At 43.7% G+C, this 16782-nt stretch overlaps 1 protein-coding gene across 2 annotated transcripts in view; it reads right to left on the reverse strand.

Moving 5' to 3' along the window:
• The window catches only part of GARNL3 (GTPase activating Rap/RanGAP domain like 3), a 1096377-nt gene that overhangs the window by 64456 nt on the left and 1015139 nt on the right, over window positions 1-16782 (reverse strand). For both annotated transcript variants that reach the window (XM_086920961.1, XM_086920960.1), the window contains 2 exons: window positions 8726-8898; window positions 4870-5028 (listed from right to left, as the gene is read on the reverse strand). In XM_086920961.1, coding sequence (XP_086777087.1) covers window positions 4870-5028; window positions 8726-8898 — 332 coding nt within the window. The remainder of the gene's footprint in view (window positions 1-4869; window positions 5029-8725; window positions 8899-16782) is intronic.

Raw genomic sequence — 16782 nt, forward strand, 5'->3', positions numbered from 1 at the left:
CCTCTTGGCTATGTTTCACCTAAACAAACAGATGAAAACGGGGTCATCCACAACTCTCCACTGCCCTTGCTCAATGGAGATTGAAGCTGCAAAACACAGCCAGTAACAGAACTGACTGCACTCAGCCACCTCGCAAGAGAAGGGCACCGGAGAGGCCTACAGCATCTCTGCCCCTATACAGCCAGCCCAAGAGGCCTGATGAATGCACGCACGTCAAACTCGCACCTAGCAAGAAGAAACCAGGAGGCCGAGATTACCCCAGCACGGGAAGGTGCCAAGAGATGAAAGACAGCAAAGCCCGGCAGCCACGTGGTAACATCCCCAAAGTACGAGGCACTCTTTGAGGAGTCTCCTGATCTGAAAATGCAGCACTGCCATCTAGTGGACTGTATCAAGGACTGCGGCAGATGATGCAAACAAGCCTGTGACACACCAAGGAATCACAGCAAAAGCACAGCGGCGACCGACTGTGCAGGAAAACGCAAGGAGTGAAGGAACTCCACACACCAGGACAGCACAACACTGTGCAGCAACGCGCCAGGAACGCAAGAAACACGCCCAGATGGAGCCAAGTCGCCTTCCAGCCATTAAGGACAAAGAGAGACGGTGCACGAACCCGCCAGAAACGCAAGGAACGCGCCAGGAGTGAAGCAACTCCCCACAGAACACTTAAGAGTACGTGCAACAAGTGTGCCCAAGAAAAGCAAGAAGCACAGCCATCAGCACACGAAAAGAAAAGGTCAACGGCGCGGTGACGCAACCCTCCTGAAGCACCACACTGACACCAAAGCCTGGAACCCCATACGGAAACACCAGCGAAAGTCACAGGAGCGGTGGCGCAACCCTCCGGACTCAGCGAAGCACACGAAGAGCACAGACAAAAGCGCACCAACGCAGAAGCACCGCAACGGAATCAAGTGACGATCCCAGGGATCATGGACGGCATGAAGACGCAAGACCACGCAAAGCCAGAAGCGCGCAGGAAGTCGCACCTGTTAACCTGACTGCAAAGTCAGCACCCAGGAAAACCTCTCCACACAGAAACACTGCTGAACGCAGGTCGGAGAGCACACACGTCTCCACCGCCACAGCGAAGCCTTACAGTAAGCTGAAGACCACCCACGGGGTCCTCCCTCATACTGCCTTAAGACGGAGTAGGCCACGACCCACGATCGGCAAGAGAGAAGTCACACACCCCACATGGCAGGCCGCCACAGCACCATGTTCTCCTATGAACCAGCGACACAAGACCGAATGCCACGTCGCCCAGCAAGCAAAAACCACGTCACCAAGTGACCAGTCCAGACAAGCATGCCAGAGCAAAAGCAGAAGTTGGCGCCACGACAGCGCCGCCTCGAGGTCCAAACGCAACGCCCTCGATGAAAAGAAGAAGTGACAGCTCTGTCACCCCGAAGACCGGATGAGCACAGGTGGGCTGAACAAGCCAACAAAGGGAGAAGACCGAGGACTCACAGCCAACCAAGAAGCACACCCTGACACGCCAGACAGCCACCAAGGCGGACCGACGTCCCAGGATACAGCCCCACAGATGAACCAAACATAAGTCGCAGCAAGCGCAGTCCACGCTTCATTCCAACGCTTCCCCAAGCGACCTTCCATCCCAGAGTGTCGGCAGTCTGAGTCAGTCAGCGTCCCTTCTCCTGTTCGCAGATGCCACGGGCAAAGATCAGCACTGAGTGGCCGCCCTCTCACAGCCTCAAGATAGAGTCGGCAGTGGCCCCACAACAAGCAAGAGAGGAACCGTACACTCTACGTGTCAAGCCTCCACCCAAGGTCTACATCAACAAAGCGGAGGCACATTGCTTCCAAAATCTCTCCAAACATCCAACACTCCCAGCAAGTCACGAACACCTGTCATCCAGAGTCACTACATGGCTGGCAACCACCATCACCCCAGCCATCAGCACCTGCGCCAATTAACATCAATGCCAGAGACCGGCAGTGTGGACTGGCAAGAGGTTCAAGAAGTTCAAGTAAGACGTGGTCCGTGAACAAGAAACCAACGAACTTCGACACCCTCAAGAACCAGACGTATAACCATTATCAGGAGAAGGTCGCGGCGACTGGTCCAGTCACAGAGTGGAAAAGAAGACAGTGTCCTAGAGCCAGGACATGACCAGAGGGAAACGGGCGGAGTGCACGCCGCCTGGAGAAGCCTGATCAGGAGGACAAAAGCAGCGAGATGACCAGACCACATCGCGAAAAGGAAAACGGAGAAGAAGGTCACAACGCCCTAAAGAAAAGAGAAGAAGAAAGGAGTCATGTGGCACGACGCTAGCAAGAACAACAACATCCAGAATAGTGAGGATAGGTGTGACAAGTCTACACACCCACCAGAAGAAGAGGTGACACGCACACCAACACCGTGTACTGTGACCCACATGTCCAGGAGAACATTAATGGCACTAGAAACAGAACAGGCATCTACTTACAAGTTCCCCAAACAACCCGTCGACTGCAGGAATGAACAGGCTGGACCATTGGCAACACCCACCTTTGGGATTGAGCAGAAGCCTAGATGCAGAGAATGTTCAGACGTCCGGCAGAAGGAGAACTGACCACTCCACACCAACCACGGATATCCAAGGGGCAAAAGCCTCAGGGACACCGGTGGCAGAGGGTCCCGACACGAGAGATGGATCTGTCGCCGTCTACCCTGCACGTCCCAGGAAGAAGAGGAACTTGTGCGCAAAGGAAAGAGTCAACAACCACCCTCCAGGCGGAGCTACGGATGCATGGTAGTAATCTCATCACCTCCTCCATTCACACCGGCTTCTGGAGTTGGAGCAACGCTGCAGAGACCACCCTGCCCAGCGGAAACCTGAAGAAGAGGGACTCCGGGACATCTCATGGCAGGAGAACACCCACGAGAGGGGCGTCCCAGTGAGAGGGGTGCTTTCCAACTTCTCCCTCCTTTGCACTGTGAAGACAAGCTGCCGGACTGAGAACAGAAACCGGCCCTGGCAAACTGCTCAGCTGCCCCCCCTGGGGTCAGGGGGAGTGCAGCTGAGCAGTTTGCGATGGCTGGTTTCGGTCGATTTTGTTACCGGGTGCCAACATTGCCGACCCCCGGTAACAAAAAAGGCCCCCCAGGGGCCCAAAACCAGCCCCCACCCTAGCAGCCTACCGGGGAAACGAACGCTGCCCGCTATGGCCAGTCCGCCCTGAGTGAAGGCACCCGACGGACTAGTAGAAGACAACCTCCATCAAGTCTACCATCTGGTCGTCCTGTTCGGCGTCACCCCAAAAGCAAGATCTCAATGGACTGATGAACACACTGCCATGGCGCAAGTCCAGAAGAGCAGGCCCACCGAGGACCAGGACGTCGAGCCAAAGAGAACGAACATTTCAGCTGGAAGTCTCCTCCGTCGTCATCTAGCAAGCGGCTGAAGAGACTCCTTCTAAAGTTATGAGACTGCATATTTTTGAATTTTTCCTCCCACAGGTTCGGACTTTGTTTTGTCTCAACTTTTATTAAAGTTGGGGAGGAATGTAGTCTCCTGCTGGACACGGTCTAGTTGTTTCAAGGATATAACCCACACTTTACACCCACCCACCACTGGTGTCACGAGTCACGTGACCCAGTTAATAAAGGGGGCCGGGCGCTCGTGCTCGAGGCCAGTTTACTGCACCGCAATGTAAATTGATACTTGTATAGCGCACTACTCACCCGCAAGGGTCTCAAGGCGCTTGTACGAATACCGCTGTGGAACCCATCCTGGCTTTCCCTGTGAGGCGTCCACTCCTGGGCACCCCCAAGGTGGAGGCCAGGCATCCTTAGCGTTGTGGGGGCTGTTGTGGAGATTAAGCAAGCTATTGCCCAGAGTTGCAGAGTGGGACTCAATGATTGGAATAGGCACCGAGGCGAGAATTATCAGGTCCGTGGAATTTCACTCATAATTATGTTAATCAGGAATGGCATTTTGCCACTTTAACTACTATTATTACACACAGAGTTATACTTAGTGCGCAAAGAGGTATCTCTCTCATGTCCAATTTGATAAAGGGGAAGTGTGTGTGACAAAGCATACCTACAGACAAAGAGGGTCCACACAAGTAAAGATGTAGATAATATTATCTTGTAGTGTAGCAACATACACAGCATAAAATACAATGCCACACACAGGCAGGCATGGGTAAGTATTTGTTTTTAATTTTTTTGTATCATGCAGGATACCACAATAGTATACTTGCAACTTTCCAAGATACGCTCTTCTAACCCAGCAAAGCCCCCCATGCACAGGGTCTATTACATCTGCAATGCATCAGAACCATACATTTCCTTATTCCGTCCCCAACATCACGTGCATTTGTAAAGTAGACCTACAGCCAAGGATATCTTGGCACTGAATGACAGATGTTCATTTTTACCCAACTCAATGGCACTCATTTTATCAGCCTTAGAAGGATGACAGACTGAGTGGGCCTGCTGGGATTTGAACCTGTGACCCTGAGGCCAAACAAAGGCCCCAAAAGTGGACTCATTAGTCCACTATGCCACTAGACCCGATAACAACTTCCTGACATTGGCCATATCATTTTCCACTTCCGGGGGCGTCCCCTACCCTCATAGACATGGCATTCTGCCACCCGTGGGTACGTATTTGAGGTTAAGATGTCTGCAGTCCCTCTAATCAAGCACCAATACGGAGTAAGAAAATATAGCAGACTCGTCTTCCAGTTAATCTGAGATATATTGTAGATCCTGAGACTTTGATTCTTTTGTCACTCAATCCCAGCAGATCTTTTTTTATTGTGTTACTGAATTGTTGCAATGCATAGAAGGACAATAATTTATTTCAGTAAAATCCAATGTTAAGGTACTTAATCCAGTGTTAAGGTACTTACCCTACTTGCATCCACATAATGTAACCTGTAGGATTCCCCAGTGCTCTCATTCACCAAGTCGAACTGGTGCCGATATGCCACACAGATCATATTGTCGTTGTCGCCCGTCGGTCCGTCCACTAATGACATCACCACAGGCGGGTCCGACAGACAAATCTCCTGTTTGCAGAAAGACATCACACATGTGATTTCATGATCATTTTTAAATGTATTGCTGTGTGAATATTTAATGAAAGAGCAAAACATCATGGTATATAAAATGATTTTTTTAAATTCATATGGGTCAATGGTTTTGAGCATAATGTCTACTTTATTGATCATAGTTTCATTACTCCTTCAACAATTCTCCAAGGATTTTCCTGATTTAATTATAATAAGTTCAGATGTGATTTATCTGGCACATCTCATTCTTAGCTTGTTATCCCAGAATAGCAATGACCACAAGGATATGATGCTTGACTGAGACTGATTTTGATATGGTCCCTTTAATACCAATCCCCTTTCTTTAAATACACCTTGAAGAAATCTGACCGGCCAAGAAGCCTTTGGTATTGATGTAACGCGAAGCCCTAATGATAGTAGACCACTGTGTATGTTATGTATGCTCTAACTATAGTATATGTGCATGGCAAAGTTAATATACTGGTTATTGCTACTGTTGTGTGAGGGAGGACCATGACTCCCAAGAGTGCAATCCTTGAGTGGGTCATGTTACCACTTTACAAGCTCGGGTTCAGTGACTGGTCCACTAGGCATCCTTTTGGTTGCATTCATCAATCTAACTTTGCATGGGCGGGAGATCCATGAAGTACGTAGGACAATTCAACTTTGCAAGATTCAGAACTTTGTAGGTTTTGGGAAAGCACTAGAACTTTGTTGCTTTATTTAATTGTCTCTTTTTCATGTTGTCTTTCTCTCTTTACTCTCTGTCTTGTATAAAATGTTTAGCAACCTATTATTTATTATTATGATTATTATGATATTATCATTATTAGTTGTAGTAGTAATAGCAGTAGTAGTAGTATCACTTTTGCTATTATTAATATTTTCATTACTATACTTATTACTATATTTATAATTTTTATTTTTATTATTATTATTATTACTGTTAATATTATTATTAATATTATTATTATTGCAAAATATTGCCCTCTGTGTGTCTGCAGGCATGGTTTACTCCATGGCATTAGCACCTGTGTTTTGATGTGCGCTATGATAACCCCTTCCGTGATCATGAAGGCCCCGGCCGTCATGAGTCACGGTGGGAGTGTGCGCACTACGGCCGGGGGCCGTCCGAACCACGCCCACTGATTAGAATCTTAGCACCGCAGTGGAATTTGCGCCGCAGCCAAGGTGTTAAAGCCTTGAACTCTCAGTGACGTTAGCCAATGATTGAAGTGGGTTTATCCACTTAAGTTACCCCTGCATGCTGTGGTGGGCAGAATAAAAGAATAAAAATAGAAATGACACATAAACAGGCCAATGTATGCAGAGGGGTGGCTTGTAGCCCCTATAATAGTTGTATTATAAATAGATTTTACTAAAATGAAAAGGCCTTGGCTATTGTCTAATCTAATTAAGGTATGTAGTCATATTCAGAGTAGATTTGGCTAAATGTATGCAGTCAGAAAGTAAGACAATAATTACGCTTTTTGTGTATGGCCCATTCTTATCTTCAGTTAATTGATTTTATAAAGGAAAATTCTACCCTGTGTTATATATATGTCACCAAGACATTCCTGGAAGAAGAAAGCACCAATCATATCAAGCCTTTAACATAGATGGATAGTCATGTCAAGCTTTGAATATAGATGGCTCTCTTGTGCTGGCCAACGTGACATGCGTTTTGCAGCTCTACAACCAGCTGTCATAGACAGCTGGTTGGAAACCACGTGCAGGTCTCGAGGGCCTGAAGGAGTGTCCAGCCAGTCCGCTCCATCTAATCCTGGTGCTTCTCTCAGGTTGGTTACCAGCATGAGAGTAGCTCCACAATTCGTTAAAGGAATTGGCAGGAGCATTCTGAGCCGAGAGACTGGAACGAGAAGGAAGCTAAATGAATTTATTTATTTTTATTTATAGCCACCCACCTTGACTGCAGGCACGCACCCAGTCCACCCATTTGCCCAACCCACCAATACATGTACCTGCCAGCCGTCCTTGTGTCCATAATTAGGCCTGCCACTCAGGCATTGAAAACATTACAAAAAAGTATTCAGTAGTATTTGAGGGTTTTACCTGAGAAATCCAAACAACCAATGACTACTCATAGGTCAAAACAGGCTTCTAAATGCTGCCATTAACGTACTTGGGGATTTAGGAGCATGTATAAACTTTTAGATTCCAATTCACGAATGAAAACATATACCTGAAGTGTAAGTTTAGACCTAAAGTCTATCTTTTGACTTAAAGTCTAACTTTAGGCCTAAAGTCTAATTTTAGACCTGAAGTCTAACTTTAGACCTGAAGTCTAACTTTAGACCTGAAGTCTCACTCTAGACTTCAGGTTTAAAGTTAAATTTCAGGTCTAAAGTTAGACTTCAAGTCTAAAGTTAGACTTCGGTTCTAAAGTTAGACTTCGGGTCTAAAGATAGACTTTAGGTCTAAACTTAGTCTTCAGGTCTAAACTTAGGATTTAGCTCTAATAATAGACTTCAGGTCTAAGTTTACCTTTGTGAATCAGGCTCCCAGTTTTTCAACTCTGGGCAGTGGAAGGGAAAGGCCTAACAGGCAGTGCAGTCACTTTTAGATTACATTAGTGCTCTAATTTGTACACAAAAGTTCTTTCCTCTGTGTTGACAGTTCTCCCACAGGTCCTGTATGCAGAAAAGGGCTACCTTCAATTATTGTACACAACATCTATTTGTAACATACATTCATGCTTAATCAGAGAGGATAGCCTTCTCTATGTGCAGATCACACACACAGGCCAATGCGAATAGAAAGATATTTCATATTTAGAGCACCAGTGCAAGACTCTTTCTCACACTAGCAAGGAGGAAGTCCTTCCTTTGTGTTCAAAACATTTTAGGAACCACTAAATCTTAGGAGAGAGACTATTTTCTCTATTTAATGTGCAAACACATCCAGGTAAAAAATGCCTACACTACACTGCAGAAACCTGCAAACAGCCACAAGACCTGAAGAACAAACAATATGCTGCTGGTTTATAAAAAAAAAACATACTTGTATCTCACCAATCCCAAAAGGCCAATCCTTCAAAGTCTTCTTCATGTTCCCTGAACTCCATAAATCTTTCAAATTTAGGGGATTACAAGATCACACACCCTTTTTGTCCGGGCCAACTAACAGTGGTGCACATATTATTTTGGAGCTTGCGTGTAAGCATAATTTTGTTAGGTGGTCCATTTACTCTACAACAAGCATTGTGTTATATTGTGTTATATATAGTTTTTACAGAGCCATCTTGACCATTTTCGGATCTACATGAGACAGATTTGTCTTGGACTTCCTTAAAACACACAAGACCACTGGAGTCAAGCTATCCTGGCTGATGAAGGTTGATAGCCAGAAACGGTCCTAGGATGCTTGATTCCGGTCCAGGGAAGACATGGCTTGGCAGTTCGGGCTGGACTGTTCCCATGAGGCACAGGGTCAAGACTGATTTGCATATGGCCATGTCTGAACTGGGGTGGCTTGGTGAGCAAAATAACAATGGAGTAAACCCAAATCTGTGACTGGGGTGAATGTTTTGCCATTGTGCAACATTCCGTGCATCATCTTGTGTGTCTTGGACTTCCTTAAGCACAGGGGTATCTTGGTATTTTTCCTGAAGTATTTAGCCCGTTTCTGATGGACCATTATTCAACTCATGTATGATATGATGTTGTAAATATACCCTGATATACTGGAACTCCTCCACCGGGGACTCTGATGATGGAGACATCACAGACAGGCTTGTGAAGCTGTTGGGGTTGTGTTTTCTTGTGATGAGCAGCAGCTTGTTACGAATGGCCACGACAATCCTCAACTCGTTGCTGTTGTGAGTGTTGATAGAATACAAGTGGCACCCTGGGGATACATAGTAAGTTAATTATTTCATTCATACATGTATCAAAAAGACTTGCGACTCTTCTAGAAAACAGAGACAGTCATGTAAAGATTAATCACACAAGATAATCACAGAATCAAGACTGGCCAGTGGGGTATGGCCCAACTACTAATGATAATCACTAGATATGTAAACCAGACTCAGCAAACAATAGCAAATTCACAGAAAACTGACAGACCTTCTATTGTTAGCACAGTGTTTTTGCCATGAGGATATGACTGCTTAGTGGAGTTTTAAAATCTGTTACTCTTCAAGTAAAAACAATAGCTTTGGATATACATTAATTATAAAACAAAATTCATCAAAGAAGCAGAAAAGTTGGGTGGGTACTGCATTCCTTTGTACTACTAACCACCCTGCTCTAAAATCGCATCACTTTTGTATAGCTTAAAGAGAATGGAGACTTGTACATTTGCAGAACCAGTGAGGCAGAACCAGTTGGTCCTCCAGCAGTGATGGACAGAATCTGAAGATAATCCATTGCCAAAAAGGTCTGCAACATGATGACAAATCAGTGGATCAGCGAGTGTCCCAACAGCTTTGGAGACAAAACTATAGGTCTTATTTAGAGTTTTGTGACAGGTTACTCAGTCACAAATGGGGTGGGTAGCCCATCTGCCCTACTACAAGTAGATTAAAGAATGTTGAAATTGGAATATATGGGTTATTTGCCACATTTATGGGACTATCCATCTCCCAAACTCTAAGAAACTCTAAATAAGGCTCTCAGTAAGCCTTAGGAGTCTCACAACAGATCTTAGGATTCGACTTGAGAGGGCTGTCATAGGAAGGATACAATTATACAAATGCAAGTGCAAAGAGGAGAGTCATTAACGATTTTCTGGATTTGAGATAGTTATTTACAGGAGTAATTGAAGAGGTAGAGGAGGATCTGTGCATGCAAACCGATCCTGTATCTAAATGTCCTGTTCAACAACAGGCACCGGTGGTCTTATCAGTTAATTGGGGACTAGTTGTTTAGAAGATAGTTCAGTGAGCTGCCATGGCGTGCCTTGCATACAGGTAAATGTATTTTAAAGATCACTCTTTCATTTATTGGAAACAATTGGAGAGATTTCAGAATGGCTGCATTGCTGTGTAGTTTCAGAACATGGAACAAACAAGTTGGAAAGTTTTGAACTCTCTAGAAGTTGCTGTGTAGACTATTATATGCATTCTTGCATTAGTCAAAGTGTGAAATTTTCATGTTGAGGATTAGGGTCATTTTCTGACATTATTGGAGCACCAGCATAACTCTTTTGAACAAAGTTGGTGAAATGCTGTTCTGCAAGGGACATTACTCATAGGGTAAAATATGGATCACTATTACAAAGTACACCCAAAATGTATGCCTTGTCCAAAAGGATTGGGGGTGACCTGTTCCTCTGGCCAAAACGTAGAGAATAGAACTGGGTTCAAAGATTCTGGGAGCAGAGTGTCAACACAGAGCTAATGCCTCTACATCAATTAATGAACCAGAGAAAGTCAGTGTCATATGTGGAGATGGTTATCATGAACCAGAGAAACTCAATGTCATATGTGGAGATGTTGAGGTAGAACTATGCATCCTCTGCATGCATGTGATATGCTTTGTTGTAGATGTCTAGGTGTCAGCCATTGGTGGAGAGGGTAACATAGGCATTGAAGAGCTTGGTGACCATGCAGAGCCCTGAGGTATGCCACAGTTGATGTCAACTGCTCTGGAGAGGAATTGGTTTAAAATGACTTCATAAGTAAGGTTTCTGCTGATGTCAGCAGATGCAGACCATCCTTCTTGTAGCATCTCACCATCAATGGTGTCACAGTCGACCAAGAAGTTGAATATAGTCAGTACACAGACACAGACCCAAGTATGGTTCCATGAATTGAGAATGTCTCTGTGCCTCTATTGTTTTAAGGAGATCACTTCTGTAACATTTAGAGATTGGAGCAAACTGATAGGGAGGGCTTGGAGGAAAAGCATAGGAAGTCAATGGCATAACTCCATGAGCTATGGAGTGACAATGGAAATAGAAGCCTTTATATTGCTACTTTTATTAGAAACTACAAGCTGCAAAATTTAGAGGTCTTGAAGAACACCAGATGCACTTATTTCCACCACGTATTACCAAATTATCAGGTCATCAGTAAACTGCTGCTGCAAAACTACCCCATCACAAATTACACCTGCAGCTAATTGCAGATGGAATTTGTGGATAATTTGCTCTTGAGTGTATAAAAAGAGGATTTCTTTGTGCATATGTTATTTGCACCCATGTTATGTGTCTTAATGGATCTTGCACAGTGTTTTGTATTGGCAATAATCCTCATATGCATCTTGCTGATACTAGACAAACAAAAAGACCATCGAAATTAGAACTCTCATGCCTATGGTCAATAATAGTAAAATAGTTACTATATTCTTTGAACTCATTTTTCAAATTTGCACCTAAGTCTAAATGACCCTAGGAGATTTTTGGTAAGCAAGCTATGTACTCATTTTTGGTTATATATACTTTTTATTTTTGAATTTTCAGGCCAGTAATTTTGAAGAGCTTCAAACTGCAAAAGCAAAGGATAGTCACATCCAGTTTACATTTCAAGTAAGACAATTGTTTAGCATTTTGAATAATGTGATCTACAATATTCCTCCAGAAATGAAGATTTTTCAGGGACATAAAAACCTATAAAAGTGAACTTGGCTGACTGATAGAATATGAAACAAAATGCAAAAACAAGAGTTTAGCTCATTGCTCAATCACAGTTGACCAGATTAAAAAAGGATTGTAAATGTATTCCAGTAGGTTTACACCTATGTTTGGAGTAAAGGGTAAGATTTTGTGTAATTACCCAAAAAATCTAAGGGTGCTCCTGGGAATCAAACAATCACAACTTTCCAGTAGTAGTCATATTTTTAGGAAAGTACGCAGACATAAATTCACATGGTCCCTTTTACCCAGAAAAAGAGCCCAGGAACAGTTTCTGCATGAGTATAATTTTACATGTTGTGATCACACGCATCATAAGTTTACATTTGCAAACCAAGCAATATTTGTACCTCATTTCAACTGAGGAGCACACATTAATTTGTCAAGTACATTTTTAAGTGTAAATCTATGTTTAGCCCTTCAATGTGAAATATATGTCTTCCAAATCCAAACAAAACGGGAACTAAAGTGGTAAATAGTCTTCTTCGATAGTACCCAGAAAAAACTTTTTATATGATAGGTTTTAGCACAAATAGTGATTAATGAAGATTTTCAAAATATCTTTAACCTATGCTTTATAGTTTCTAAAATTGCTTAAATGTACCCACATGTCAAAAAATTGAATTTGCTGCTCACTGGTTGTCTAGAATTACAATTTGCACATACATGCTCAGGCATCTATATGCACACACACACACACAAACACACACACACTGGGGATACATAGTAAGTTAATTATTTCATTCAAACATATATCAAAAACACTTGCGACTCTTCTAGAAAACAGAGACAGTCATGTAAAGATTAATCACACAAGATAATCACAGAATCAAGACTGGCCAGTGGGGTATGGCCCAACTACTAATGATAAACACTAGATATGTAAACCAGACTCAGCAAACAATAACAAATTCACAGAAAACTGACAGACCTTCTATTTTTAGCACAGTGTTTTTGCCATGAGGATATGACTGCTTAGTGGAGTTTTAAAATCTGTTACTCTTCAAGTAAAAACAATAGCTTTGGATATACATTAATTATAATTTGATCAAAGAAGCAGAAAAGTTGGGTGGGTACTGCATTCCTTTGTACTACCACCCTGCTCTAAAATCGCATCACTTTTGTATAGCTTAAAGAGAATGGAGACTTGTACATTTGCAGAACCAGTGGTGCAGAACCAGTTGGTCCTCCAGCAGTGATGGACAGAATCTGAAGATAATCCATTGTCAAAAAGGTCTGCAACATGATGACAAATCAGTGGATCAGCGAGAGTCCCAACAGCTTTGGAGACAAAACTATAGGTCTTATTTAGAGTTTTGTGACAGGTTACTCAGTCACAAATGGGGTGGGTAGCCCATCTGCCCTACTACAAGTAGATTAAAGAATGTTGAAATTGGAATATATGGGTTATTTGCCACATTTATGGGACTATCCATCTCCCAAACTCTAAGAAACTCTAAATAAGGCTCTCAGTAAGCCTTAGGAGTCTCACAACAGATCTTAGGATTCGACTTGAGAGGGCTGTCATAGGAAGGATACAATTATACAAATGCAAGTGCAAAGAGGAGAGTCATTAACGATTTTCTGGATTTGAGATAGTTATTTACAGGAGTAATTGAAGAGGTAGAGGAGGATCTGTGCATGCAAACCGATCCTGTATCTAAATGTCCTGTTCAACAACAGGCACCGGTGGTCTGATCAGTTAATTGGGGACTAGTTGTTTAGAAGATAGTTCAGTGAGCTGCCATGGCGTGCCTTGCATACAGGTAAATGTATTTTAAAGATCACTCTTTCATTTATTGGAAACAATTGGAGAGATTTCAGGATGGCTGCATTGCTGTGTAGTTTCAGAACATGGAACAAACAAGTTGGAAAGTTTTGAACTCTCTAGAAGTTGCTGTGTAGACTATTATATGCATTCTTGCATTAGTCAAAGTGTGAAATTTTCATGTTGAGGATTAGGGTCATTTTCTGACATTATTGGAGCACCAGCATAACTCTTTTGAACAAAGTTGGTGAAATGCTGTTCTGCAAGGGACATTACTCATAGGGTAAAATATGGATCACTATTACAAAGTACACCCAAAATGTATGCCTTGTCCAAAAGGATTGGTGGTGACCTGTTCCTCTGGCCAAAACGTAGAGAAAAGAACTAGGTTCAAAGATTCTGGGAGCAGAGTTTCAACACAGAGCTAATGCCTCTACATCAATTAATGAACCAGAGAAAGTCAGTGTCATATGTGGAGATGGTTCTCATGAACTAGAGAAAGTCAATGTCATATGTGGAGATGGTTGAGGTAGAACTACATATCCTCTGCATGCATGTGATATGTTTTGTTGTAGATGTCTAGGTGTCAGCCATTGGTGTAGAGGGTAACATAGGCATTGAAGAGCTTTGTGACAATGCAGAGCTCTGCGTTATGCCACAGTTGATGTCAACTGCTCTGGAGAGGAATTGGTTTAAATTGACTTCATGAGTAAGGTTTCTGCTGATGTCAGCAGATGCAGACCATCCTTCTTGTAGCATCTCGCCATCAATGGTGTCACAGTCGACCAAGAAGTCGAATATAGTCAGTACACAGACCCAAGCATGGTTCCATGAATTGAGAATGTCTCTGTGCCTCTACAGGGTCTAAAGTGAAAGTGATGAAGAAGGTTGTTTGACTCCTTAGAGGGAGACAGGATGACAGGTAGTAACAATTGTTTTTGTGACACAAAGAAGGCCTGAACTACGCCTATGGATAGCTATGTTATAGGCGTTTGCATTGGATGGTGTGCCTGAGGCCCTTGCGATGACTTCACTGGATAGAACATTATTGATTTGGCTGGTGATCATCGGAGTAGGAGCTGGGAGTCCTAGGTTAATGTTTTTAGCTTTTAAGTGCCCCAATGAGAACTGGATTGTTTTAAGGAGATGTAAATGTAAATGTAGGTGTATTTATATAGTGCAACCTGTCACCCAAAGGGCATCCTGGCGCTTGCTTAGGGAACCCCTCCTGGTATTCCCCTGTGAGAGGCCCCGGCAGGGTGTCCACAGGGTGAAAGCCAGGCATCCCGCCGCGAGGGGCCGTCGTGGAGATTAAGCAAGCTATTGCCCAGAGTTGCAGAGTGAGACCCCGTGAGTCGAGTAGGCACCGGAGCGAGAATTGTCGAGGCCGTGGAATTTTGAGCCCGAGACCCGCTGAGGCGGGGAATCGAACCCTGGTCCACGGTCGATCCCAGCTTCCGGGTCTGCCGCCTCTAACCACTGAGCCACACTTCTCCACAGATCACTATGTTACTTCTGTAACATTAAAGAGATTGGAGCAAACTCATAGGGAGGGCTTGGAGGCAAAGCATAAGAAGTCAATGGCATAACTCCATGAGCTATGGAGTGACAATGGAAATAGAAACCTTTATATTGCTACTTTTATTAGAAACTACATGCTGCAAAATTTAGAAGTCTTGAAGAACACCAGATGCACTTATTTCCACCAAGTATTACCAAATTATCAGGTCATCAGTAAACTGTTGCTGCAAAACTACCCCATCACAAATTACACCTGCAGCCAATTGCAGATTAAGGGGGTCATTAGGATCGCGGACGGACTTGAGTCCGTCCGCGACCCCAGAGCATGAGGGAACGTCCGCATGGGCTGCGGCGTTCCCTCTGTGCAGATTAGGATGTGACCGCCAGGGTGGCGGTCACATCCTCTATTTTTAACATTGCTGCGGGTGGAGCTTCAAGCTGCACCCGCAGCAATGTTAAAAATGCATGCACAGCATTTGCGTGCACAAAGCGGCAGGCACCGCGCGGTGCCTGCTGCATTGTGCACGCAAATGCAGGGGGGTACCATAGGTACCCCCCATGTGCACCCCCCACCCCCCACTACACCTAGGGGGCCCGCAATGGGCCCCTGCAGTGCAGTTACACATGCTTTTCCACGGCGGAAAAGCCGCCGCGGAAAAGCATGTTTCCATGCACATCCTAATCTGGCTGAAGGTGTCTAAGAGACACCTTCACCATTTTAGTGCTTTTCCGCCGCGGTTGTAAGCCAGCCGCGGCGGAAAAGCTGCGGACCTAAACCATGACCCACCAGCCATCCTAATGTGGCGGTGGGTCCTGGTGGGTCCGCAGAGGATTTTCCGCATCCTCCGGGCCGGCGGTGGCTTCCGCCGGCCCGGAGGATGCGGAAAATCCTCCATCCTAATGACCCCCTAAATTTGTGGATAATTTACTCTTGAGTGTATAAAAAGAGGATTTCTTTGTGCATATGTTATTTGCACCCATTTTATGTGTCTTAATGGCTCTTGCACAGTGTTTTGCATTGGCAGTAATCCTCATATACATCTTGCTGATACTGGACAAACAAAAAGGCCATCGAAATTAGAACTGTCATGCTTATGGTCAATAATAGTAAAATAGTTACTACATTCTTTGCACTTATTTTTCAAACTTGCACCTAAGTCTAAATGACCCCAGGAGATTTCTGGTAAGCAATCTACGTACTCCTTTTAGGTTATATATACTTTGTATTTTTGAATTTTCAGGCCAGTAATTTTGAAGAGCTTCAAACTGCAAAAGCAAAGGATAGTCACATCCTGTTTACATTTCAAGTAAGACAATTGTTTAGCATTTTGAATAATGTGATCTTCAACATGCCTCCAGAAATTAAGATTTATCAGGGACATAAACACCCATAAAAGTGAACTTGGCTGACTGATATAATATGAAACAAAATGCAAAAACAAGAGTTTAGCTCATTGCTCAATCACAGTTGACCAGATTAAAAAAGGATTGTAAATGTATTCCTGTAGGTTTACACCTATGTTTGGAGTAAAGGGTAAGATTTTGAGTAATTTCCCAAAAAATCTAAGGGTGCTCCTGGGAATCAAACAATCACAACTTTCCAGTAGTAGTCATATTTTTAGGAAAGTACGCAGACATAAATTCACATGGTCTCTTTAACCAAGAAAAAGGGTCCAGGAACAGTTTCTGCATGAGTATAATTTCACATGTTGTGATCACACGCAGCATAAGTTTACATTTGCAATCCAAGCAATATTTGTACCTCATTTCAACTGAGGAGCACAAATTATTTTTTCAAGTACGTTTTTAAGTGTAAATCTATGTTTAGCCCTTCAATGTGAAATATATGTCTTCCAAATCCAAATAAA

The sequence above is a fragment of the Lissotriton vulgaris genome, chromosome 5, assembly GCF_964263255.1.
Source record: "Lissotriton vulgaris chromosome 5, aLisVul1.2, whole genome shotgun sequence".
In the NCBI taxonomy this organism is placed as follows: Eukaryota; Metazoa; Chordata; class Amphibia; order Caudata; family Salamandridae; genus Lissotriton; species Lissotriton vulgaris.